This window comes from Budorcas taxicolor, chromosome 11 (assembly GCF_023091745.1).
Source record: "Budorcas taxicolor isolate Tak-1 chromosome 11, Takin1.1, whole genome shotgun sequence".
Lineage (NCBI taxonomy): Eukaryota > Metazoa > Chordata > Mammalia > Artiodactyla > Bovidae > Budorcas > Budorcas taxicolor.
In genome coordinates, this window is record NC_068920.1 from 128,701,014 (window position 1) to 128,728,770 (window position 27,757).

Genomic DNA, 27,757 nt, shown 5'->3' on the forward strand with positions numbered 1-27,757 from the left:
CTCTTCTGAGATAAGAATATAAGGTCGGCACAAGACAGCTTTAGGGCCGTATCTAATCTGAAGTTCATCATGTGACAAGAGCATCTTTGTTTTCTATAATATAAATCACAGCCCTGAGGTAACCACTACCCTCAGCATCAAGTTCTCTTTTCCAGATGTCATCATAAAGTAGTATTGACCACAGTGACCAGTGTTCTATAAACCATATTTCTCCCAGTGAATAGCAAAGAGACTTTTACCTAAGAGACACACTGCAGGATTCTTGGAACAAGAAAAAGAAAGGGACCTGTAACTAAGGCACTGAAAGCACATTATTTATATAAAGAAATGTAAACAATTTAATACCAACAGGCTCCCTCCATTAGTCTCTGTTATAAAAGTGCACAAGGGCAGCACGGTCAGGCGCGTGAAGTCCGGGTGAGATGGGAACGTCTCCCTGGAGTCTCGGCCGCCGACGGTCGACAACGTCTGACCTGGGGCTGCGGACGTAACTCATTTCAAAGTGACTCAAGAGGAAGCTGTGTTTTAGTAGCATGACAAACAAGGAAAAGGATTTTACGAAGGGCTTTAAATTATGGGCTCTGACATTTATTTTTCTTTCAGTCTTCCACCACGTTCTTCCCCTGAATTTTACAATTCCTTTGGCTTGTTTCATCAGAGAGGCCTGGTGGGAAAACTTGTGGCCTCATCAGCGCCCTTCCTTGCAGGTTCCTATTTTAAGTGTAATCTTTCACGTCCCCTATAAACCACACTCACTTTATTGAAAACGTTTCCAAATGGGAACGATGTGACAAGTGGACACACAGCACTGTAAACATTTCTAACTCCACTGAGTTTACTTTTGATGGACTGAAAGGGCTCTAAGATGGAGGCGAGGGCCCATATGCAGCCAGACAAGGGGCTGCTGAGTCCAGGGGGAGGGGCTCCTTCCTGGGGCCAGGCAGGACTGAAGCTGCATTAACCTCTACTTGACACTACTACTAATCTCTACCTGCTATCCGTTTTAGAGCCCAAATCATGGACCATGTATTTCTTTAAAGAAGGGAATAAAAAGATGGGTAGGAAAACAAATAGTTACAATTTTAAAAGAAGCCTTATTGCAACCCCCTCTAAAAAACAAAAACACAAAACACACCCCCAAACACACACAAAAAACACCCCCAAAAGGCAACTTTTTTCTTTTTAAAGTTACCACTTCTGAGTCTTAGAGCAAGTACAATATCTCAGTTTCTGGGCTTATGAGTTCTGGGCACTAAAAAAGGGGCTTGCGTTTTATCATAAAATGTTTTTTTTTTTTAAAGACCAAAAGAAATCATGTTTTAAAAAGGAAGCGTTCCCCCTTTACAGGTTTCAGAGGGTTAAAGAGGACCTGCCGTTAAAGCCAGAGGAGCCATCGGAAGCTTGGAGGAAGGGTTGGCCGCCTACATCACTAACACCTGTAGGGTAGAAAGTGCGGCCTCTCTCTCACCCAGGACAAGGGCAATCCTGATTGCTAAACTATTTCTTGCTTCCAAATATAAGCAGAAGTCTGAGAAAGACCTAAATTAAAAACTTCTTTTATTGGGGGTTGGGGCGGGGGAGAGAAGGTTTGAAAAAAATAACCACCTTTAAAACCACTGAAGAGCTGGGTCTGGAGCAGATGCGGGTAGTAACGAATCAGAAGCCCCAGCAGTACTGAAAACAGCCTTGGGGGAGGAGTTAAATAGGCTGGGCCTTCAGTAGAGGCACTAGTCAGAACTCTCCAAGTGAAGGTGGTGTGCTGACAGAGGGCTGCTGCAACCAGGACCTTCCGGAAGAGTCTGTCTGGTAAGTCCAGCTCACAGAGTGCTTGCCTTTCCTGGCGATGCCTGTGTCCACTGTTCACTGGATGGAAATCACCATCCAGCAAAAATAAGACATCACTGAGAAAGCACTTGCGCGAAGAGTATACCAAGCTAGAAAGAGTGTTTGAGGCTGGTTCAAGGCAGGAACAAGCAGGCAGGTCTGCTTTACAGCACAAGACTTTTAATTGCCCCATCTTTTCTGCTACTCTGACCAGCATTCCCATTCGGACAAAATAAATAAGTAAATTTTAAAAGTAATTGCAAGGCTCCAGTGGAGTAGAAACCTTGACCACGTTTCTTTTCTTTTCTTTTTTTTTGCCTCAGAAGGAGACTGGTACTGTTGGCTTGCTGGATTTTCCACTGACTCCAAACGACAGGAATATTTAGGCGAACAATTGGTCAAAAGTGGGCTTAAATTTTACTAGTGAAAGAGGAAGCCTGAGACTAAAAAAGAGAGAGATCCCTATCATTAAGAAAGGATTCATTTTTGTCACCATTTTGATTTTAATAAAATTTGTCAAGGCTACAAGGGTTGAATAATTTAGATTAAACCATCATGGCCCTGTCTGCAAGTGTTTTTGTTGTTGATTTAGTGGCAGAGGTTAGACACACGTGCACATGTAGAAAATACAATAACCTTCTTTTTTGTGGCAGGTTTTAAAGAAATATTTCAACTAAGACACAACTTCAAAAGTGAGTTTCTGACGGCAATACCAGAATGTTCTCTAAAAGGTAAGTGACTTTGATGTATACCATTGTTAATGCAGAAAAGCGACACCTGCCAACACTCCGTAATGAAACAAGTGCTAAATATGCAAAGGTACACAGAAGTGAAGAACTGAACTGTCTGAACTCCGAGCTTTAAAAATTTAAACTAAGGTTTCTGAGTGGAGAGCCTGTGGTTGCTCCCTGAGACTCGTCTAGGTCTTATTTTCTGCGTGAGAAAAGGGCACCGGTGGTTTTCTGATGTCTCGGTCAGTGCAAGGCTAAATGCCAAGGTTTCATGAATAATGAAGGGCTTCCTATCAAAATGTTTGTTTGGCTTAAGGAGAAGGGGTTTTTGTCTTCTGGTCTTAAGGAAGGATGCAAGAGTTTGATTGGCATGGAAAGGGGTGCTGGGACAGCGCCGAGAGGGAGCTGGGAGGAAGGTCTTTCACCTCCAGAGTCAAGTGCCAGCACTTGACCTGGGCTGGTGCTCAGGAGCTTCAGCTCTGCCTCCCATCTGGGGAATTTGTCAGGAAGCAGGACTGGACCTATAAGATATCTGTGTACCTTGACTGCTAACAGCCTGATGATTGTTTAACTCCGGCCTGCGTTAATTTTGCCGCCATCGCTCCCTGCTACACAGTGTTGAAATTACATTCAGAGATTTAAAAAGAAAAAAAAATCATGTGTGTAGCAATATTGTTCCACAAAACTAAGTGCAAGATATCTTTAACAAATAATGACGGTTGTAAGAAATATTTGACACAGTCATGCAAAAATGCATCTCCATTTACAAAGGCTTAGAACATTTCCGAAATACGCCCTAGGCTTTTCTGCCGTGAACCTTAACCATCTTACTCATTTTTCTTTGCGTTTAAATGTGGCTGTTTGTGTAAGAGGCGGTAACATGCAAGTTCGAGGATCTCCAGTCCACCAAATATTCTCTCCTGCAGCACGAAGATGACAATGATGATGATAAAATACCACCGGACAAGACTGTACAGGTAGATGAACAGGCACATTGTGGGGCTGAACAGGGTCCAGTAGAGGATGGAGAGAAATTTGACCACCCGGACCCTGAGCTCTGACTTGCAAGGAGGAATGACCGTCTGCCCTGTGAAGGAAAAATTCTTCTCCCCTTCATAGAAGCAGCGCAGCCTCTCTTCTTTCTCCTCCCACCGCTTGTGGCACCAGAGCTGGAGGTCCTCCTTGGACTCGGGGAGGGTGTTCACGGGGTACCGGTGGACGTGGAAGTGGATCTCCTTGGGAAAGTCCCCGAGGAGGAGGTGCTTCTCTGTCTGGGGAATGTTGTGAGGGTACACCACCGTGATGTCATGGACGGCGTCAAGGTTCTTACCTAGGTTTTGCAAAAGATAAAAATACAGACAGAGTAAAGATCCATTTGGACAGCAATGCTGATTCACACTGAAGGCAGGGGAAAAAAATCAGGACAGAGTGAATCAAGACGAACAAACAAGGGCTATAAATACCTGTGTTCCTGGGCTCTTGCGTCAATATTTAGCCGTCACTTAGTTTTTTATCTGCTTGCTAATTACCACAAAGACCTTTAGAAAGAAATTATCTTTGTTCCTGGAAATAAGAATCTTCCATTCAAGAATTAAATAGATAAGCACCTTAAATTAGATTTGATAGGAATTAAAGAACGCAGCTCTTCTCCACCAACAGGATTCACTGTTTAGAGATCTCCTATCAATAGACACTCTCTCTCCAAATAAAAAACTTTCTTTCTTTTGACTCAATATCACTATGAAGGCTACTGGAAAGAAAAACCCCGTGTCAGAGTTGATACAGTGGTCAGAGACATGCCTGAAAACTTCCATATGACTTTTTAATTTCTAGAAACATCAGTGTGAAGTCAAATTCAGAGACTGAATGAGATCCTGACTTAGTATGCCATCATCCTTAAAAATTTCATTGTTTAGTTACTGTGGGGTCAAGTGTTTTCAGCAAAATCATATGCCAGGTGCTGGAGATGGAGAAGTGAACCGAAAAGCGCCAATCCCTAACTTCACTCCAGAGCTCCCAGCAGCATCAGCGAGGCAGGCAAGCAGTGTCCTAAAGGGGAGCCATAGCAGGTGAACCTCCCAGCAGAGAGCACTGCAGGGCTGAAGGCACTGACTGGGCTGGAGGCATCCAGTGAGGACCCTCACTGTCAGCCTTGAGAACGGGAACTCAAGTCTGCAGGTGATAGAGAACCTCTTAAGGATTTTAAATAGACAAGGAACCAGAATTTGTTTCATTTGAGCAGGGGTTAGCTTGAGAGCAGTGTCTGGAGAGGACCAGGGGCAAAGAGGTTGGAAGAGTAGTTTGATCATTACAAGGCAAGAAGTGAAGAGGAGGCAGGGCCTAAAGGAAGTGAGGTGTTCAAAAAACATCACAAGGAAGGACTGACCTGACAGAGTGCTCAACTGGAGGGGGTGGAATGAGCCCAGGTTTATTTCTGTTTGGGGTTCTCAAATGGACTGGGGGAAGAGAGGATCTCTGAGATCAGAAATGTGACTAGAGTGCCATCTTTAAAGAATCAAGAGGATCACCCATGGAATCCTGTAAGAGGCCCAGGGAGGCTAAGTTTTTGCCCCAAGGACACACAGCGTGTTGACGCATAATCTCTGAATGTTGCTTTCTTCCATACCAAGTTATCTTCGGTGAGAGACTTTTGATGTGAAATCTTGATTCATCACAGAACTCTATGATGTAGGCAAAATTAACCTGTGGTGGAAATCAGTAGTTGCATGTGGGGGTGGGGACTGGTGGGAAGGGAGAATGAGGAAATTTTCGAGGGGGTGTGGGGTGGGGCGCAGAGACATTCTGTATCTTGAGTTTGGATTCCATGAAATGGTACATTTAAGACCTGTACAGTTTCACTCTCTCCAAATTTTACCTCAATCTTAAGAACAACAAAGATATGAAGCAACTTCCCCACCTTATATCACCATGTTTCCCCTTCCTCCTGAACCATTAGCTTGTGCTCAATTTCTCTGTAAATGTTGGCAGTCAGCCTCCTCTCCTCTTGTGATTTACTTTAGGGAAAGGACTAGGTTTCAATCTGGTTTCAGAACTGCCTTATAAAATACTCAGCCCTTAAGAGCTATGTCATAAGAAATGAGAGTACCCGTATCAACATGGTTTAGACTCAAAACTGGAGGGAAGTCCTTTCAGGACGCTGTGCGCTGTTTACCTGGTGGCAGAGGAGGCAATGAAAGGCTGGTGGAGGTGACTCCAGGGCACTCGTGCCTGACGGCCTGGGGGGAAAACGAGGCCTGGCCTGTTCGGCTTCAGAGGAGGGAAATGGGTCCTGTGGTGAGAGACCACAGGAAAACGTTTAACAGCTGTCAAGAGGTGATGTGTCCACTGTTTGAGAAAAGGCTGGCTTACTCCCACTTGGTGGGCTGTAGCAGGAACCTACCCACGGGAAGGAAGGCTGTCTGGTCAGGCATCCAAAGACCAGTTCTCACTGGTACACAGCACAATACATCCACTAAGATGGTAATATAATATGTCTTACCTGTTAACCTCACCTGCATTACAAATTGATCAACCTTTTGTCAGTTCAACATTGATCATGATTGCCCTGCTCTGTATTGATCAAACTTTCCTTGACAAATGAGTTTGATGTTTTAGTGCCCCCTCTACCTGCAGAACTCAGAGCCTGATCATCGATGCCCACCAACCAGAACCATAATCCTCATATTATCACAAATTTGTAGCAAAGTATATAGAATACATACTATATAGTGTAAGAATCTGAAGATGTCCTTTCTGCATTCCTCTTAGCAACCTGTAGGGTAGGAGGTGTGTGTGTACACGCAGACGAGTGTCTGCTCAAAATACATACAGCGAGTTTGGGGACAGAGATGGTACCACTTACAGAAATGTTCTGTGAAGAAAAACTCTAGATGTATTGTAGTACAGAGCATGAGGGCTGTGGAGGCAGACTGCTTGGGTTCAAACCCTAGCTCTGCTTCTTAGTAAGTGAATGAATTAATCTCTGTGGCTTAATTATTAGTTCCTAGATCTATAAATTGGAGAAGGAAATGGCAACCCACTCCAGTGTTCTTGCCTGGAGAATCCCAGGGACGGAGGAGGCTGGTGGGCTGCTGTCTCTGGGGTCGCAGAGTCGGACACGACTGAAGCGACTTAGCAGCAGCAGCAGATCTATAAATTACCTCATAGGGTTGTTGTGAGGGATAAATGAGGTATGTAAAAACACAAAAAAGGATCTGATATGTAGTAAGCGCTCAACAAATGTTAGCTGCTGTGGCTGTTACTGAATCATAACATTAGCATGTTGGGCTCTAACGTGAATTTAGCTTTGAGTAAAAACCAGAGACATTATTTTGTCAACAAAGGTCCGTCTAGTCAAGGCTATTGTTTTTCCAGTTGTCATGTATGGATGTCAGAGTTGGACTATAAAGAAAGCTGAGCGCTCAGGAACTGATGCTTTTGAACTGTGGTGTTGGAGAAGATTCTTGAGAGTCCCTTGGACTGCGAGGAGATCCAACCAGTCCATCCTAAAGGAAATCAGTTCTGGGTGTTCATTGGAAGGACTGATGTTGAAGCTGAAACTCCAATACTTCGGCCACCTGATGCGAAGAGCTGACTCATTTGAAAAGACCCTGATGCTGGGGAAGATTGAGGGCAGGAAAAGGGGACGACAGAGGATGAGATGGTTGGATGGCATTACCGACTCAATGGACATGAGTTTGAGCAAGCTCTGGGAATTGGTGATGGACAGGGAGGCCTGGTGTACTGTGGTTCATGGGGTCACAAAGAGTTGGACACGACTAAGGGACTGAACTGAACTGAGTCCACAGATGCCAGCATGGATAGTGGGGAAAATACTGCATTCAAGCATCTTCTTTAAACCACTGTCCAGGGCACTGCTCTTCTGGGCCCTGAAGACACCAATTATAATTACCACATGTCTTCCTCATAAGACAAATGTTCAAACTATTATTTCACAAAGTGGCCAAGGACACTGCTCTGCCTCAAATATTTCAGACTCTTTCCCTGAAATATTTTATCTCAGCTTTATTCAATGACCAGCTCAAATTCTAAGGGCTCTAAGAAGAGTTTCCTTATGTATTCAGGCCAAGTGGTCTTGCCAGCAGTGACTGCGTAAGACATATGTTTTGATGTGCTCATTTGGGCATTCACTTGCCATCCTGCAGGACAGTATGAGAAGCTCACGAGAACCCAGTGTCCCAGGAAAACAAGAATCTTAAGGGCAGGACCATGTCTCTGACTGCTTAGAACCTTAATAACTAACATATTGCCCTAAACTTAGAGAAACACATATTTTACCAATATCTATAGTCTATATTCTCATCTAAAGATACAGGAGGGAATTATCATGCCTTCTGCATGAGGCTGTTAAAACAATTTAGTGAACTTTTATACACAAGGCTCTTTGCATAGGACTGGCACATGGGAAGTTCTTAAATGTTAGCATCCACTACAACTTCTATATTCAGTTAATGAGACTGACTTGCTCCACTGGATCTTTTTGCAACTTGGTTCTGTGAATTCTTGGTTCTGAAAGAATTACAACAATCTTGGGTGAGGGTGTTGGGAGATCACTTTACAAAAAGGCAATATTCCAGAAATTTCTATAAGTTGCTTGTTTGGCATTTAGAGCTGTGGAATGATAGAACTCAACATAATTAAAATAGTATTACAATAGTATTTAAATGCTATTTATATTTAATAGTATCTAAAATACTATTAAGATATTATTTTAATTATGTTGAATTTAATCAACATAAGAATTGCTAAGAGGTTACTTTTCACACCATCTCTTCAAGACCTCCTGCCCTGGGGCCTCTAGCCCAGGGGAGTCCTTACTACCGGACAAGGTATCTTCCTCCCAGGGGTGGGCAGGCTTGCAGAGCTTGGTTCATATGTAAGTGACAATAATGAAATGGATAGTCAAAAGTTGAGATGTGCCTTTATTTCATTTACCAATTTATAATAGCTAACACAATGCATAATAGATTCGGATAAGCTCCTGCAATGACAAAGAAGTTACACTACCTTTACATTTTCTGGTACAAGAACAAGAGACGTTTTAGTATGTGAATCACGATGGTTGCCATTAGTAAAAGCCATTCTTAGAAGATTGTATTGCTTTTTAGATAGTTTAAATTAAAAATCTAGATGCTGTCTGCCTACATGGGGCTTAGAAAATGGATCTGCTGTTTCTGATACTGTGTCTACTGGACAGTTTCATACTTGAGTATTATTTTGAAAAGCAACCATTCTGTTAGAAGAACAACACTCAGCTGGGTCCAGAGATGTTTGTTCTCTAGAAGAGAAAAAGCACTTGCTTAATATCCCAAGTCTTAATTTTTAGTCTCAGACTGAGACTGGGGGAATTCTTAATACATCAGTTGTGTTTAACCAATAGAAGTTTAAAAGGCATTACTAGACTTCATGAATGTCCTATGCAGAAGAGCGGTTCTCCCCAAATAGTAAGGGGGCCAATGATTATCAGCAGAGCTCTACTCACCAGGAATGGGGGAGGGCCAAGTCTTTACAGATCTGTATGTTTAAAATGAAAAGAACCAAGAAAAGAAATCCCAGTTTGCCCAGATTCAATTATATAGTTGAGTAGCAGAACAACAGAAATGTTCTTTCTTTTTTAATCCGAAGTGATCTTTAATGGGGCTTCTCCTGTAGCTCAGCTGGTAAAGAATCCGCCTGCAAAGCAGATCACCCCGGTTCAATACCTGGTTCAGGAAGAGCCACTGGAGAAGGGATAGGCTACCCACTCCAGTATTCTTGGGCTTCCCTGGTGGCTCAGGTGGTAAAGAATCTGCCAGCGATGCGGGAGACCCGGGTTCGATCCCTGGGTTGTGAAGATCCCCTGGAGAAGGGAAAGGCTACCTATTCTAGTTTTCTGGCCTGGAGAATGCCATGGACTGGACAGTCATGGGGTGGCAAAGAGTTGGACAACTTTAATGAGGTTGATAACAACTGAAGTGTTTTTTTCTTTCCCGATACCATAATCAAATGTATGCAAAATATACAAAAATTTAGAAGTTCATTTTAATGCCTGCTTTTAAAAAATTATACACACACTTTCTGGCAGATCTAGATCTATAAATCTACCTGTATGTATTGGAGAGTTTTCAATAAAGCAGCTTGTCATCTAAGATGTGTTTGTGTTAAAATGCTGAGGTCACTGGTTTCGTGCACTACTTTATTAGATTGAAAAAAAAAAACAGGATAAAAGTGGGAGTTAGTAACTAAGCAGTCATTCACTGTGCCACTTTGATACTGAATAGTACATGTTTAAAAATAAGCATGACCGACTGACACTAGTCAGTACACTTTGAAGAACAGCTTTCAATGGACAGATTTGGATATATCTAGACAAGAAATACCAATAAAGAAGAAATCTTTCAGGGTCAAAATAATGGGGCATGCATGAATCACTTAAAACCAACTAGTATTAAGGCTCAAACAGTACCATTTTCTTTGTTAGAGAAAACATTACTGTTCCCTCCTAGGAACATTGTTCATTTTTCCTTCTGTACAAACTGGATGCATATGGAACAAAAGGTGGTGTCAGGAGGCTTCTAGCCCTGCCTCTTAGCAGCTCTATGACTTGGCAAGTTCACAAGAAGCCTCATCTGTAAATGCAAATGAAAACAGCAGCGACCCTCATAGGGCTTTGTGAAGATCAGTTGGGAACAAGGCTTGGCAGGTGTGTGCTCAGACTCTGTTATGCCTCACAGGGGAAGGTCACTGACAGCACCTGTTTGGTTTAGGGTGCTATCCTTTACCTTCCATTTTTCTCTAGATTTCCTCTTTCTTTGGGGGACAGACAAGTCTCTTGTAGTGACACTGAGGTCTACTGTCTAATATTCCGTCCACTCCTCTCCCCAGTAGAGAAGTCAAGTCATTTAGTAAGTCCAAGCATATCAAGCAAGTGCATCAAGGCCCCAATTTATCTCCTAATGCACTTTCTTTTCCAACCCTAATAACTCATCTCTTGGACATTTTAAGCTCAGCATAGAAATTGAATCCTCTGATGGCATTTAGAATTAGAAGCTGATGATTTGTGCTCTAGGATCACTGGTCTCTTGTCCCATGTTGCTGTTACTGTTTTTGGTAAGTTGAAGTTAGTGTCTACTCTTTTTCTAAGAAAGAACCATTCTGCACTTAAAAAGCATCCTTCAGCTGAAAGATGACACTAAAAACAGTATCCCTGTGAATAATCATGCTTATCCAGGAATTCAGCTCTTACCTACAATTTTAGGGAGACATATTTTCGCTTTCCTATCCTAAATCTGTTGAACTTTTTGTTTTCTGTGTAAATGCATGAACCTTTTCAATTATAAATCTCTCTCTTTTGATGGAACTTCAAAACAAGTTTTATTTTCTAGGTACAATGGGAACCTGTAGACATTTTCCACAATTCAACAATACTGGTGCATTAGAAGATCATCAAGGCGAGATGTGAATAACATATAGCACTTGCTGAGGACAGACAGACACATACACTCATATGCACACATGTATATAAAACATGTGCCTCAAAAACAGATACATAAACTTTCAAAAATGAGATCATACTGTATATACTGTTTTATAACTGTTACATGTACTTCCCATTCATGCCATTATAATTTTCTAAAATATCATTTTATAGATGTGTAAACAACATTAAAATTACTTTGTCAGATATGTTTTCACATAGTATTAAATATCAATATTTAAATAGATATCTTTGTAACTAATAATAAGGATTTTATAGGGTAAATTTCAGTAAGTTAAATTGCTGGATCAAAGAATATGAATAGGCTTTTGCTGCATATGGGAAACTGACCCCCAGAAAGGTCAGTTTAATAAAAACACACAAGAAATGTATGATGGTGCTTTCTTTTTCACACTTTTACTAATGCTTGGAATTGCTACTTTTAGAAAGTTGCCAAAATATGTCATTTTTGTTTTAATTTGTATGTCTTTGGTTAGATATAACAACATATCACTGGGTATATCCACTAGGGTTATCCCTATAGGTTTTGTAATTCAGTGATTTGTCATCTTACGGATTTGTAAGACCTCTTTATACATGCTTTAAATCTTTTATACCAGTTTTGGTCATCTAACACTAGTGTTTCCCTGATCACTGATGGGTTTATTTTGTTGCTGTCTATGAAATGTAGCTTTACGTCTTTTATCCAGTTCCTATGGGCTGTCTGTCTCTGTCTAATCAATTTGCAAAACTTGTTCTTTACCATGGATTATTAATATTCTGTATTCTTTGTTGCAAATAGTTTTATAAATCTGATATCTGTTGCCATTATTTATGGCATACTTCCAATATGTGTGGGTGTCTGTGTCTATACAAGTTCATCATTTTTTCTGTTATAGCTTTTAGATTCCTACTTGGTCTTTCCGGCAACTAGACTGTTTGTACACTTTGTAGTTTTCTACAAGATGAAAAAACATTTTTCATTTAATTTTATAACCCACCTTTACTTTCTTTCAAGACATCTGTTTTTCTAGCATCCTTTATTAAGTAACTCTTTTTTCTACTATTTTGAAATACCACCTGGTCATATTAGATTCTCAAATATACAGCTATCCAGTCTCCTTTCTCTCTTCTGCTCCACTGAGCTGTGTTTATTCCTTTCCTTAGTTACTTAATATCTAATAAAGCAAATCTTTCTTTTCCACACTGTACTGGGCTCCTGCTGGCACCTATTTAGCAATATAAATTTAAGAGCCGCCAGGTAAATAACCCTGCCAATTAAGGGGACTTAAGAGACAGGAGTGCAATCCCTGGGTTGGGAAGATCCCCTGGAGGAGGGCACAACCAACTCCAGTAATTCTTGCCTGGAGAATCCCCATAGACAGAGGAGTCTGGTGGGCTACAGTCCATAGGGTCTCAAAGGGTTGGACACAACTGAAGCAAATTAACATGCACAATTCTAACACAAAAAATCACCCCCCTCTCAACTTATCCTGAAATTGTATTTGCATTATATTTACATTATACTTTTGAAAGAACTCGTCTTTCTTTTAAAAGTGAGTGTTGGACTATAAAGAAAGCTGAGTGCTGCAGAATTGATGCTTTTGAGCTGTGGTGTTGGAGAAGACTCTTGAGAGTCCCTTGGACTGCAAGGAGATCCAATCAGTCCATCCTAAAGGAAATCAGTCCTGAATATTCATGGGAAGGACTGATGCTGAAACTGAAACCACAGTACTCTGGCCACCTGATGTAAAGAACTGACTCATTGAAAAAGACCCTGATGCTGAGAAAGATTGAAGGCAGGAGAAGAACGGGACGACAGAGGATGGGATGACTGGATGGTATCACCGACTCAATGGACATGAGTTTGAGCAAGCTCTGGGAGTTGGTGAAGGACAGGGAAGCCTGGTGTGCTGCAGTCCATGGGGTTGCAAAGAGTCGAACATGACTGAGCAACTGAACTGAACTGAACTTTGAAAGAACTGACACTTTTATATTGTTTTCTCAAGAAAAATGTGTTTCCATTTGCTCAAATCTTAGTTTATCTTCCAACAAGACTTCAGGTTTCTTCACAAAACTTTTGTGACTTAAAAATTTATTCCTAAATAATGTCATAATTCTCTGGACTATTGTGGATGGGATATATGGTCCTACTTAATGCTTTTAGGCAACCACTGCTTGTTGTTCAGTCATTAAGTCCTGTCCGACTCTTTGTGACCCCAAGGACTGCAGCATGCTGATCTTCTGTGTCCTGCACTATCTCCCGGAGCTTGCTCATGTCCATTGAGTCAGTGACTCTCTCTAACCATCTCATCCTCTACCACCCCCTTCTCCTGCCCTCAGTCTTTCCCAGCATCAGGGTCTTGTCCAATGAGTTGGCTCTTCACATCAGGTGGCCAAAGTATTGGAGTTTCAGTTTCAGCATCAGTCCTTCCAAAGAATATTCAGGGTTGACTTCCTTTAGGATTGACTGGTTGGATCTCCTTGCAGTCCAGGGGACTCTCAAGGTCTTTTCCAGAACCACGGTTCAAAAGCATCAATTCTTTGGTGCTCAGCTTTCTTTATAGTCCATCTCTCACATCCATACATGACTACTGGAAAAACCATAGCTCTGACTATATGGACCTTGTCAGCAGAGTGATGTCTCTGCTTTTTAATACGTTGTCTAGGTTTGTCATAGCTTACTTTCCAAGGAACAAGCATCTTTTAATTTCATGGCAGCCGTCATAGTCTGCAGTGGTTTTAGAGCTCAAGAAAATAAAATCTGTCACTGTTTCCACTTTTTCTCCTTCTATGTGGTGGGACCGGATGCCACGATCTTAAGGTTTTTGAATGCTGAGTTTTAAGCCAGCTTTTTCACTCTCCTCTTTAACCCTCATCAAGAGGCTCTTAAGTTCCTTTTCACTTTCTGCTATCAGAGTGGTAGCATCTGCATATCTGAGATTGTTGCTATTTCTCCTGGCAGTCTTGATTCCAGCCTGTGATACTTCCAGCCGGACATTGTCACATGATGTACTCTCCACAGAAGTTAAATAAGCAGGGTGACAACAAACAGCCTTGTCATACTTCTTTTCCAACTTTGAATCAGTTTTTTGTTTCCATGTCTGGTTCTAACTGTTGCTTCTTGACCTGCATACAGGTTCCTCAGGAGGCAGGTGAGATGGTCTGGTATTCCCATCTCTTTCAGAATTTTCCGCAGATTGTTGTGTTCCACACAGTTCAAGGCTTTAGCGTAGTCAATGAAGCAGATGTTTTTCTGGAACTCTCTTGCTTTTTTTATGATCCAACGGATGCTGGCAATTTGATCTCTGGTTCCTCTGCCTTTTCTAAATCCAGCTTGTACATCAAGAAGTTCTCGGTTCATGTACTTCTTTGGCATTGCCTTTCTTTGGAATCGGAATGAAAACTGATCTTTTCCAGTCCTGCGGCCACTGCTGAGTTTTTCAAATTTGCTGGCATGTTGAGTACTGCAGTTTAACAGCATCATCTTTTAGGATTTGAAATAGCTCAGCTGGAATTCCATCACCTCTACTTACATTGCTTATAGTAATGCTTCCTAAGGCCCACTTGATTTCACATTTCAGGATGTCTGGCTCTAGGTGAGTGACCACACCATCATGGTTATCTGGGTTACTGGGATGTTTTTTGTATAGTTCTTCTGTGTATTCTTGCCACCTCTTCTTAAATCTCTTCTGCTTCTGTTAGGTCCTTGCCATTTCTGTCCTTTATTGTGCCCATCCTTGTATGTAATGTTCCCTTGATATTTCTAATTTTTTTGAAGAGATTTCTAGTCTTTACCTTTCTATTGTTTTTCTCTGTTTAGAATACAGAAAGTCAATTGTTAGTGTATATTTATCTTATTTGTAGCCATGTTAACATAAAATTAAGTCTAGTTGATTTTTTTTACTAGACTTTCTGACTTTCTATATTTTCTATCAGCAGCAAAAACATAGCTTTATGTTCAATTTTCTCATCTTTATGGTCTTTTCTCAGTGCTTTCATTAGCATTTGCTTAATAATAAAAGGCATAGATCTGACTTTAAAATGTGGCTTTAAATGCTTTAGCATATCAGATCCTGTTGAGTTTTGGCAACACAGTACTACATTTAACTAAATTCTATTTTGTTATAATTTTTATTATGAATGCCTTAAGTTTATCAAAATTTTTTTCTGCAACTATGGAAAGGATCAAATACATATTTTGTTAAAAATGAAAATATTGGTCTATATGAACATCTGTATGAACCAAACTATTATATTAAAAGGAAAAATATAAAAAATGCAAAGAGAAACTGAAAAGTAATTATAGTGAAGGCTTCAGTATCTTTCATAATAGAACTCAGTAGATAAAAAAATAAAGGAACTGAATAAATACTGATAAATTTGATTTAAGAGACTCACATAGACCCATGTGTATGTGTCAGCTGCTCAGTTGTGTCCGACTCTTTGTGATCCCATGCACTGTAGCCCGCCAGGCTCCTCTGTCCATGGCATTCTCCAGGCAAGAATACTGGAGTGGGTTGCCATTTCCTTCTCCACATATAGATCTGTATGTCCCTCAAAAATATCTTAAACACACTGATGGTTGATCATTTACTTGGTGGCAAAAAGATTTTAAAATATTATTATAAAAGTCACATTCTCAAATCAAGATTTTATAAAAATAGAAATAAAAAACAAAATATAATAACCCCCTCTAAAAGAATATGTTTAATTAATTCTGTGATGAAAGATGAAATCAAAAGAAAAATTGCAAACTACTTAAAAGGAATGAAAAAGAGAATCAATGGGATATAGTTAAATGTTGAATGCCTTCCCTAAACATTCTAGCATTCTAGCAAAATTCACCAAAAATAAATAGTCAAAGAATAAACAAATGCAAAAGCTAGGTATTTGATGAATAAAAGATTAAACTCTATGAAGGCAATTAAGGGGAAAAGAGAGTATACATATTTAAGATCACAGATAGCAAACGAGGGAAAATCACAAATACAGAAGAGATTAAAACAATTGTGAGAATGTCAGTCTACACATGAGATAATATATTAATAAAACCACAGTAGAGGATCCATGTACATATATACTATACATTGTGCTTCAGATCTGATTGGTGAAAATTTGTGTTTGGTTCAAAAACTGTAAAATATCATTAGTCTATTTTCAACAGAAGGCAAGCTCTTCTTGCTGTGTACTAAGGACAAAGAGCATGGGTGCTAATTTTATAGGCAGGCCAATGTAGCTCATGTGCTGGGTCTCCTTAGCCCCCAGGATTTTAGTGTAGAATTTACAGAACAAACATAGACAGCGAGGGATAAAATAACACAGTGCTATGATGGGAAAAGGACAAAAGTTCTAGTTTCAAACTGTTTTCACTCCCAGGATCTGCTAAGCATAACTGCTACTTACACTGGTGCATCTGTAGATTTTGTTTTTGATGACACAGACTTATTTTGCCTATTCTTTCAAAACTTCATCCTCTTTGTTTTCATTATTCTTTAAAAGAAAAAACATGTGCTAGAATGTTTAGAGAAGGCATTCAAAATTCAATGCAAAAAAAAAAGCAATAACAAAAAAAATTTGTCGTATTGTTGGATTCAACAAATTTGTTTAGATGTTCCAAAGCCCATGGACATGAATCAATACTGGATTAAAAGATCAGAAATGTCAGCATATGCATACTGTACTAATTTGCTAGTGTTTGAATTAAATGAGATCAGAGACAGAACATTATTATAGTCTCTGTGCTCTGAGGTTAGGATTGAAGATGACTAATGATGCACTTGGACATTACCATGTATTATGTGTGTATGTGCTTAAGTTGCTCAGTTGTGCCCGACTCTTTGCAACTCCATGGACTGTAGACCAACAGGCTCTTTTATCCATGTATTGAGTGCTTACTAAGTTCCAGGCATAAATGATTCAAGAGTAGGACCAAAAGCTGTAGGCATTTGGGGTACACTGGTGGACAGAAGGAAGACCCCTCCCTTGTGGCATTTATCAGGACAACACTTTTGTGGTGGTATCCCTCTTTAGCAGTTGTGGAAACTGAGGCACAAAGAAGTGTCACTTGCTGAAGATCAGTTAGTAGAAATCACTGTGGCTGATTACAAAGCCTTTCCATTATGCCGTTCTACCTTCTATGAACTACACATTAAGAACAGTAGGTGCAGAATCAGACTGACCTGGTTTGTACCCAGGCACAGTCTTATTAGCCATGTGACCTTGAACAAGTTACTTAACCTCTCTGGGCCTCAGGCTCCTCACCTGCAATCTGCTAATAATGCTTCCCTTGGAGGGCTAGAAGAAACAAAACATATCTTTCAGCCAGTCTGTAAAGGCAGTACTTAGTAAGGGCATCAAAAATGAAAGATCTTGGTGTTTTTCTTTCAGTCTTGCACTATATTATTTTCAACTATATCATTCACATATTCTGATTAACAGAGTCTTGCTATAGTTTTATACAAAGTATAAATGATTAGATCTTGTATATATTTCTGATACACTCTTCAGTTCAGTTCGGTCGCTCAGTCGTGTCCAACTCTTTGCGACCCCATGAATTGCAGCACATCAGGCCTCCCTGTCCATCACCAACTCCCGGAGTTCATTCAAACTCATGTCCATTGAGTGATGCCATCCAGCCACCTCATCCTCTGCTGTCCCCTTCTCCTCCTGCCCCTAATCCCTCCCAGCATCAGAGTCTTTCACAATGAGTCAACTCTTCGCATGAGGTGGCCAAAGTACTGGAGTTTCAGCTTTAGCATCATTCCTTCCAAAGAAATCCCAGGGCTGATCTCCTTCAGAATGGACTGGTTGGATCTCCTTGCAGTCCAAGGGACTCTCAAGAGTCTTCTCCAACACCATAGTTCAAAAGCATCAATTCTTCGGTGCTCAGCTTTCTTCACAGTCCAACTCTAATATCCATACATGACCACTGGAAAAACCATAGCCTTGACTAGACGGACCTTTGTTGGCAAAGTAATGTCTCTGCTTTTGAATATGCTATCTAGGTTGGTCATAACTTTTCTTCCAAGGAGTAAGCGTCTTTTAATTTCATGGCTGCAATCACCATCTGCAGTGATTTTGGAGCCCCCCCAAAATAAAGTCTGACACTGTTTCCACTGTTTCCCCATCTATTTCCCATGAAGGGATAGGACCAGATGCCATGATCTTCGTTTTCTGAATGTTGCGCTTTAAGCCAACTTTTTCACTCTCCTTTCACTTTCGTCAAGAGGCTCTTTAGTTCCTCTTCACTTTCTGCCATAAGGGTGGTGTCATCTGCATATCTGAGGTTATTGATATTTCTCCTGGCAATCTTGATTCCAGCTTGTGCTTCTTCCAGTCCAGTGTTTCTCATGATGTACTCTGCATAGATGTTAAATAAGCAAGGTGACAATATACAGCCTTGACGTATTCCTTCTCCTATTTGGAACCAGTCTGTTGTTCCATGTCCAGTTCTAACTATATACTCCTGCTGCTACTGCTAAGTCACTTCAGTCGTGTCCGACTCTGTGCGACCCCACTGATGGCAGCCCACCAGGCTCCACCATCCTGGGATTCTTCAGGCAAGAACACTGGAGTGGGTTGCCATTTCCTTCTCCAATGCATGAAAGTGAGAAGTGAAAGTGAAGTTGCTCAGTAAGTGTCCAACTCTTGGTGACCCCATGGACTACAGCCTACCAGGCTCCTCCGTCCATGGGATTTTCCAGGCAAGAGTACTGGAGTGGGGTGCCACTGTAGGACAAACTTAATTGACTGGTTCACCAAACCACAAGCTAGACCCTACCATCCACTTTGTAGCAGTTACCTAAACCACAGTGGAGTGTGTAAATTATAATCTCATAAATCTAAAAACTTAATAGTAACAATACAGTTTAAACTAGTAAAAAGTATGGCCCCAAATCAAAGCCTAACCCCACTGCTCTCTCTATAGCTTTACTGTGTATGTGATTTTGCATATAACACAGAGTCTGCTGCAGTTTCACCCTGTTCTCCTTTGAGAGGGAAAGTTAATTTGGTTGGGGATGTAATCTTATTAATGGGTAGAGACCAAGTTGGTTTCTTCAAAAATAGGGAAAAGGTAGAGCGGAAGTGAAGGTCTCTGATTGCAGGTGACACATTTCGTCCTTTCTGTGGCCCTGAGTTCTGCACTGGAAGCCACACTGATCGGTCCCAAGGTTGGGTTTAGGCTACATTTCCTGCCTAGTCTTCTACTTAGATGACCCAAGAATTAAGTTACCTGCTTTCAGTCACTCGGAAACCAAAATTCCCAATCAGTAAACTTGACCTCTGCCTGACTGGGGATTGAGGATCTTACTGCATGGTTTTGCTGTTATTTTGTTTCTGTTTTCCATCAACCAGGACAGATCCAACCATGGCTGCACACCTTCTACAGCAGGGCTTAGCAATCCCAGAGTCCTTTTGGTTGATGGAAGGTGTGTGTGTGTGTGAGGTGATGTTTCTGAACAAGGTTATTCTGAAGGCTAGGTTTCCCACTTCTTCCCTCCTCACAACCCACTAATATTCTGTTCTCCTAAATGACCAAATTCAATACTCTACTAGGGAACGTATGTTATGGCTTTTGTACTCTTTTAGTAGGAACAGTCATCATTCATTCTTCTTTTTACTTTGTTTTAATGAGCCTGTAAAGTGCAGTGGTGGTAGTAAAGAAATGGGTCAACACAGGAAATATCCAAACTTTCAAATGGTGAAGTCACTTATGCAAAAGGTGCCACTACTGGGAAGAAAGGACCATTTAATGGGACTGGGACTTCTTTTCCAATAACATGATAAAGAACCAGACAGTGTGCAGCCCAACTGAAGGACAAAAGTCTCAGGTTCTTCCAATGTGACAAAGGAACAATAGACTGTTCTTACAGCATTTATAGAGTATCTTTTGAAGTTTAAAATGAGAAGAAGAAAATGGACTTTGTGCAGCTCAGAAAGATGTGTTTCAAAGAACAGAGCAGACATACCGATAATATCATATACAATTTTGATACTTCTGACCAAAAGAGGTGACAGTTTCCTCTTTTTCTTTTAGTACTTTTTTTTCCTTTTTGTACCTTCCCTCCCTCTCTTTCTTTTTTCTTGTGGATAAAGTTCAAAGACACATGCTAACATTATACCAAACTGAAAACGAATACAAGTACTCTATATCTTTGTAAATGAGCAGAATCCATACAGGCAGTTATCTACATTTACAGACTTAAAATCCCTAGTTTTCAATAGCTGTAGCCTGCTGTATCTTCTTCCAGGCAGAAAACTAATTTTCTTGCATCCTGAGGAGTCAATTGCTGCTGATACAGGGGAGGGAGTGTTCTGTATAACACTTGTTTTTTTCAGCGTATTTTATTCCTAAGATGAGACAGGATCAAGGATTCTTCTAAACATTTCTCAACCATCAACCAGAAATTCCTCAGTGCTGACAAACTTCTCAAAACAATACTCCCCAAAGCATCAATGGAGACTGGGTGGTGGGAGAAGATATTAAGGTAAATTCATCTTCTAGTTAACTCTGTCAAGTTTCCTCAGTCAGGCCTCCAGCAGAGGTCAGTACTGATGATCTAGCCCAACTGTTGACTCAACAGCTGCTTCATGTGAGCCAGAGAGGGGGAATCAGGATGGGAACACTGCAGTAAGTAAAGTATTAAAGAGCAGATGCTTTCTTTGAAGATATTCATTAGTAGACAGGAAGCAGCAAAAAGTGTTTCCATCCAGGGATCAACTCCTATGAATCGGCATAAAAAGTTATTTGGGTAATAACTGGACTTTCTATTTAAATTCAGAAATGTAAGGAGAGTTAACATCTGGATGAATAGCTACTATGAAACTTGAGCTGTAAGAATAACAAAAAATTAGGGAAGTAAATCAGTACATGTAGTGGGTTGAATGGTCTTTCTCTGGTAGCTCAGCTAGTAAACAATATGCCAGCAATTCAGGAGACCCCTGTTCAATTCCTGGGTCAGGAAGCTCCCCTGGAGAAGGGACAGGCTACCCACTCTAGTATTCTTGCCTGGAGAAACCTTGTGGGCAGAGAAGCCAGGCAGGCTACAGTCCATGGGATCTCAAAGAGTCGGACACCACCGAGCAACTAAACACACAACACAGTGGGTTGAGTTTTCTCTCCCCCAAAATTTACTGTCCAGCAAAACTTCAGAATATGACTTTATTTGGAAATAGGTTCTCACAGATGTAATTAAGGTTAAGGACTGAGATGAGATCACAGTGGATCAAGGTGGACTTTAAATACACCTTAAAAGATGTCCTTTTAAGACAGAACAGGGGATTGTGTAAAGACGCTGGGAGGACTAGAGTTACGTAGCCAAGCTAAGGAATGCCAGGAGCCAACAAGCTAGCACAGGCTAGGAAAGATGCTCCCTTAGAGCTTCGGGCGAGGGTATGGCCCCTGCCAGTACCTAGATTTCTTTTTATTTTTAAGGCATCAAATATGTAGTGATTTTTTTAATGGCAGCCTAGGAAACTGACACAATACACATTAAGCAATATCAAATGTCAAGGATTGCTTCTTTTTTGAGGCTTTATTTTGGGGAAGGACAATTCTTCTAGAGATTTATTGTACTTTCAAGTTATAAAGTGGCATTTTGAGAATAAAGAGCCAGGTCATCTAACTGTCAAAGACAGCTGTATGGAAAATGAACACTTTGTTTCCTAAATTTATCTGAGGAAAGTAGCTACAGGTTCTGATGGAGAATGCAGAGCTACCATTTTATGGCAATTCCTACAAACTGCTGAGACTTGTTCCTTAGTTGAGAAGGAGAGGCTGTGCCAGTGGTTATCATCCTTCAGTGGCCTAAGTCACCTGGGAAACTAGCTGAATATGAGAAGTCCTGGACCTCATTCCCAAGATGGTCATTTAATATGTATGGGTGAAATCAAGGAATCCATGTTTTAATAGGCACTGCAGGAGATTCTGATCTGATGTAGAGGGTTGGAGGGCCACACTTTGGAAAACGTGGATGACTCTAAGCAGAGGAGTAAATGTAAATGCTAAAACTGTAACATTTCTATAGTGAAACATAGGAGAAAATCTTTGTGACCCTGATCAGGCAATAATTTCTTAGGTCACAGAGAGCAAAAATAAGAAAGGAAACAGTGGAGAAATTGTACTTCATCAAAATTAAACACCTTGACTCTCCATAAAACAATTTTAAGAAAATGAAAAGGCAAGCTACAGATTGGGAGAAAATAACTGCAAACCATATATATGATAAAGGACTTGAATCTAATATATTGGGCTGGCCAAAAAGTTGATTTCATTAGTGAATAAGATTGTTCAATAAAATTCTTGATGAAAATGAAAAAAAAAAATTACTTACAACCTCAGGAACGTTTTGGCCAACCCAATATTAAGAACTCTTAAAACTCTGTAATAAAAAGACGGCCCGGTTTTCAAGAATACGTAAAAGAATGGAATTGGCATCACCAAAGAACGTATATGAAAGGCGAGTAAATCCAGGAAAAGATGCTTAACGTCTTTGTTATTAGGGGAATACAAACTGAAAGGACAGTAAGTTACCACTGCATAACTAACAGAATGGCTAGAACTGAAAAAGCTGACAATAACAAGTCTTGATGATGATGCCTAACAATTCTCCAGCACTGATGATGGGAATATAACTTAGTACAGCCACTCTGGAAAAGATAGTTGGGCAATGGCCCAGCAATCACACTTTTAGGTATTTACCCAGGAAAACATTAGCCTATGTCAATCCCTGTATGGAAATGTTCATGGCAATGTTATACATAATATTCTTAAACAGTAAGCAACCCAAACAGCTATCAGTACATGAACAGGAAAACTGTGTCATATTCCACACAGCAGAAAACCACTCAGCCATAAAAAGGGATAAACTGATAATGTAAAACAATATGGATGAAATTTAAAAAGCATTACGCTAAGTGAAAGAAGCGAGGTAAAGTCAACTACATACTGCTTAATTCCATTTATATAAAAATCTACAAAAGGCAAAGTTACAGTGACAGAAAGCAGATCAGCAGTTTGTAGAGGCTGTGGGTTCAAGGTAGAGGTTTCATGGCAAATGGGGGTCCTAAGAGAACTTTTAGGTATAATGAAATACTCTGTATTTTGACTATAGCAGTAGTTATATGACTGCATTTCTCAAAATGCATCTAACTGTACATTTAAAATGTACTTGCACTTTAAAGCAAGTAAATTGTTCCTCTAAAAGTTGTTATTTTTGAAAGCTTCTCAAATATGTACTCTAATATTTAAGAGACACAATATAACAAAATTTGTAGTATCTGGTATAACACAAATATAACATTATTTACACTGGTTGGATTCTCATCAAACTAAAATGTCAGAAACAGAATATAAAGTTTGAAGCAAGTCCAAAATTTATTCACATGCACTAATTTTTAATGATTTTTTTTGGTTTTAGCATTTTATTGGAAACAGAACATTTTCCTATTCACTCAAATAAACACTGACATATCCATAAGTTTTGCATTATTGTTTTGCACAAGTTTTTCCTTTCTTGGCTAATATAATTACCAAATTAAAAAATTATGCTAAGTGCAACATGACATTTTAAAACTTCTACCACCCTAATTTCTTTCAGGGTCACAAATAATGCCCAAATGTTTTCTTGCTTAACCATCTAGAAAGGAAAAGGATTGAATCAACATACTTTTGAAGCAGTTGCAAATGATTCAATTAAGACTGACAAAGAATAAAGATAACAATAAAGTGGGAGACAATGTGTCTTGTGATCAATATTTTAGAAGCAGAGCTCTCTAATTAGATAACCACAGTGGTAGCAGGGCAGGGCTTCAGGATTATCGAACAAAGCTTGTGTGCGCACATGTACACACACACACACACCCCACTGCACCCTTCAATACTGAGACAGTATATCATCTATTCTAATAGTTCAGATTTTGGAGGATATATTTCTGCTTTTAACCAACATTATGACATAGAACTGGTTTAACATACCCATTATAACCTCCCTCTCCCCACAGCCACCCCCATGGCTCTCCGCCAAATACTTGCTCTACCACCATCCAAAACGGAGCACCAATCTCCTCACATACCACAGCAACTCAAAAGCAGCACTCTGTCAGTGCCACAGAATATGTGACCTTGGCATCAAGATTACTTTGCTTAGCTCTGAATTATTCACACATGGTGGATACAGTGGACATTGACGCACGGTGGCCACTGACAAGGCCAGGCCAGGCTGATGGGGAGGTGGTCACTCTGTGTCCAGAGGCTCCTGCCCTGGGATCTAGTGCCCTCCCCGCCTTTACTCAATGGGGAAGGGTCTCATTACAGCACTTTACACAGGCTGACCTATTGACTGATTATATGATATGAATAGATTTCTTAACCATTCAACCAGTCTTGAGACATAAAAGCAGGAAGAAATCTGATTTAGTCCTCCCGATGTATAAGACTTACGTTTTCCTTTTCCTCCATAGCTTCATAAAGCAAATAAGTGAAATGGAATCTGTGGGCTCGGTTCCTAAGATTTTATACCTCCTTTCACTTCACTCGTTTACATAACCCTCTGCCTGCAGGAGGTTTTTTGTCTGCTCCCTCCTCCTTGCCCAGACACTCACTTGAGCCTGTTGGATGGGTACCTGCTTTGACAGGAGTATTTGATTTTTGTTTGTTTACTGGGATTGGAGGCTAGTGGGGGTCCTTGGTAAATTCATGATGATTAGCTGAGAGTTGGCCCTCAGCACTGCTCGGTAACCCCACAGGCTTCTGTGGTCTGTTCTGTGTCCCAGCCACCCGGATTTGAGTATTCCATGCCTCTGTTTTTCTTTCAAACCTCCACTACACTTCATCATCCCTCAGTCTCATCCGTTTCTCTAAGAAAATGACTCCTGAGAAACTTGTACAAGCTCCTACCACCGCATCTACCCACTTACTTGCAGGTAAGTCCATACATATAGTTTGCTTTCTCTTCTTTATACAGGTGACCTGCCGACACTGCTACTTAGGGCCTGTCCCTCCACCTGTGTGCTCTACCGTCTTGTCTAATCTAGTGATTCTGATGACATTTCTCCAGCGATAATCAATCACTCCTGTCTTGCAGATCACATGCATGTAATTCTTCCCATCATCCTTTATTAACACACGTCCTCTGGCTACCGTTCACTTCTGTCCTCACCCATGCAAGCTAAACGTCTTGAGTTGTCTACACTCACCATCTTCAGTCTTCTCATCTTTCTCTTGAACCCGTGCCCGTTAAGCTTTGCCAAAACGGCTCTCCAGAGTCATCAGTGACCTTCAACAAAACCAACTCCAGTGATTCCCTCCCTCCTTGAAAAACTATTTCACCGTGTTCCCTGCCCTTATGACTCTCTCGCTGCTTTTCCAGACTCACTGACCAGTGCCAAGTCTTGTTTTAGTTTATCGGCACTCATTCCCTAGGTGATCTCTTTCAGTCTTAAAGCTTATGTGCTGATGCCCCCCAAATCTGTACCTCCAGCCTGCCTCTCTCCCTTCAGACTCACGTATCTGACTACTAACTTCACATCTCTCTTTGGATGCCTAATTAGAATGTCAGGTTTAACACAGTCTTGCTTCCCACCATTTCTGCCTCCAGGAGGAAGAACCGTGAGTCATCCTTGCTTCCTCTCTCTCATACTCCTCATGCATTCCATCATAAGGTCCTACTGGCTCCACCTAAAATAGATCCAGAGTCCAGCCAATTCTGGCCACCTCCCCAAACTTTCTCTCAAGCTACCACCTCCCACCCGATTACTGCAAACACCTAATTGGTTTCTCTGTTTGACCACCTTCCCTCCTACAGATTCTTTGCAGCACAGCAACCAGAGTCATCCTTTCAGAATGTTAATCATGATAACCCACCTTGGTTTCCTCACCCCGTTTCACTCAGAGAAAACGCCCAAAGCCTACACTCACCCAACAGCCCGTTACTCTTCGGCACTCATTTTATTCTGCTGCCCACCAGACTCACTGCTCCCACCACACTGAGTTCTGTGCTCTCCTTTGAACACATCAGTCACAGTCCCATTCCGGGACCTGAGCTGTTCCTCTACCTGAGATGTTCTTCCCCCAAATTCACCTTTTCAGGGGGCCCCAAGGACCCTACTTAAGATGGCAGGCTTTCCTCTTCTCGGATTTATTTTTCCTCTGTAGGCTTACTATTGGACGACCTATATATTTTTTTTACTTGTTTATTGCCTGTTTTTCTGCTGCTAAAATGAAAGCACCAGAGAGGAGTAGTATTTTTGTCGCTTTTACTCACTGGCTTATCCCCAGTGCTTCTTCAATATGCTCGGTAAAATAGCTATTTAGTGAATACGCTGAGTGAGCAGAAGAGGGAAACTGAGCAAAGCTTCCCTCTCTGGAGCACTTCTGGCAGGAAGAGCACCCAGGAATAGAGCCTTTGCTAACAGCCTGCAGGAGGAAGGGGCACGGCGCGGGGAGGGAGGAGGTGGTGGCTGGGGCTTGCTGCTGGACAGTAACTGTGATGAATGATCCTCCAGACCAGAGGAGAGAAGGCAGACGGAGATTTATGCTTCTGTGCTGTGAGCATCAGACACTCCTTGCTAAGTCCCAGACACACTGTGCTTCGGCTGTTCTCCATCTCCATTTGTGCAAACAGTGCTATATATATTTTTGAAAGCACCGGTATTCTTCACAGGTTATTGGGCAACTTGAGATAATAATAGATTTCAGTGATATACTGGGCATCAAGATCATGTGCATGGGGCAGTAACAGTAGGTCGAGGATGCAGACCTAGGAACGTGAGGACATCTCCAGGCTGTCAGAAGGCCAGGAAGCTTTTGCATAGGTGCCTCTTCCAGGTGTAGAGAGCTGAGTGAGGCTGACATTCCCCCTCACTCCCTTCAAATCCCCAGATGAATATTTTCTAGCTTATGGCATATTCGACAACGTTAAATACATTACGCTATTTTTAAAGTAAAATTCTTTCCTGAAATTCTGGAATGGAATACTGAGAGCTTTCTGTATCATTACTCTCCAACAACAAAAAGTACATCATTAAGCCTGACTGGCATGTTGCCCCTTCATTAACTGACGTATTACAGCAGAGGCATTTGTTTCCTAATCAATTCCAAAAATATGTCTTTAAAGAGAATCACCAATCTCCTCAAAGCCTTGTAGTTTCTCTACCGTGCTATTTTTTTCTTGCTATCCATGAGACACACAGGGTTCTCACTAGCTTGAAAAAAATTCTCGCAGAGCTGGCATTTCCATTACTCTGAAACCAGTAATTGCTGCCTTACATGACATGCCATGTCTACTCTGACCACTGCCCAAAGGGGTCTCTTCTGCAAATGACCACAGTATTCCATGCTGTTATTTCACGTGGCCTGCTAATGGGTTCATCAACCACCTCCCCTGCTGACCAGACAAGCCGCTTAGAGCCTCCTCAATCCACCCCAGACCTGTGAGGGATCTCAGCCTGATCTGGTCTGAGATTCCTCTGCTGCTAGTTCGGACTCCAAAGCACCTTCTATTTAGCTTTCGTCCTAATGACTCAGGTCCCTACCAAATCAGCTTCCACACGAGAAGTAGTTCACATGCGGGCAGAGGAGGCAGTCAGCCACTCTCAGGAAGGTGGAAGCAGAGGGCCTGGCAGCAGATGGCAGCTCGGGATGCTGGACTGCCTTTCCTTCCTGCCCCATGGCCCGCCTGCCCTTGGCCGAGGGCTCTGCTGAGACCATGCGTGGGCACAAACA

At 41.2% G+C, this 27,757-nt stretch overlaps 1 protein-coding gene across 1 annotated transcript in view; it reads right to left on the reverse strand.

Annotated features, from left to right (window-relative positions):
- Positions 1-3,335: 3,335 nt before the first annotated feature.
- The window catches only part of LCLAT1 (lysocardiolipin acyltransferase 1), a 187,502-nt gene continuing 163,080 nt past the window's right edge, over positions 3,336-27,757 (reverse strand). Inside the window, exon 6 of the mRNA XM_052649266.1 lies at positions 3,336-3,885. Within this exon, the coding sequence (XP_052505226.1) occupies positions 3,383-3,885 (503 nt within the window). The 3' untranslated portion in view covers positions 3,336-3,382. The remainder of the gene's footprint in view (positions 3,886-27,757) is intronic.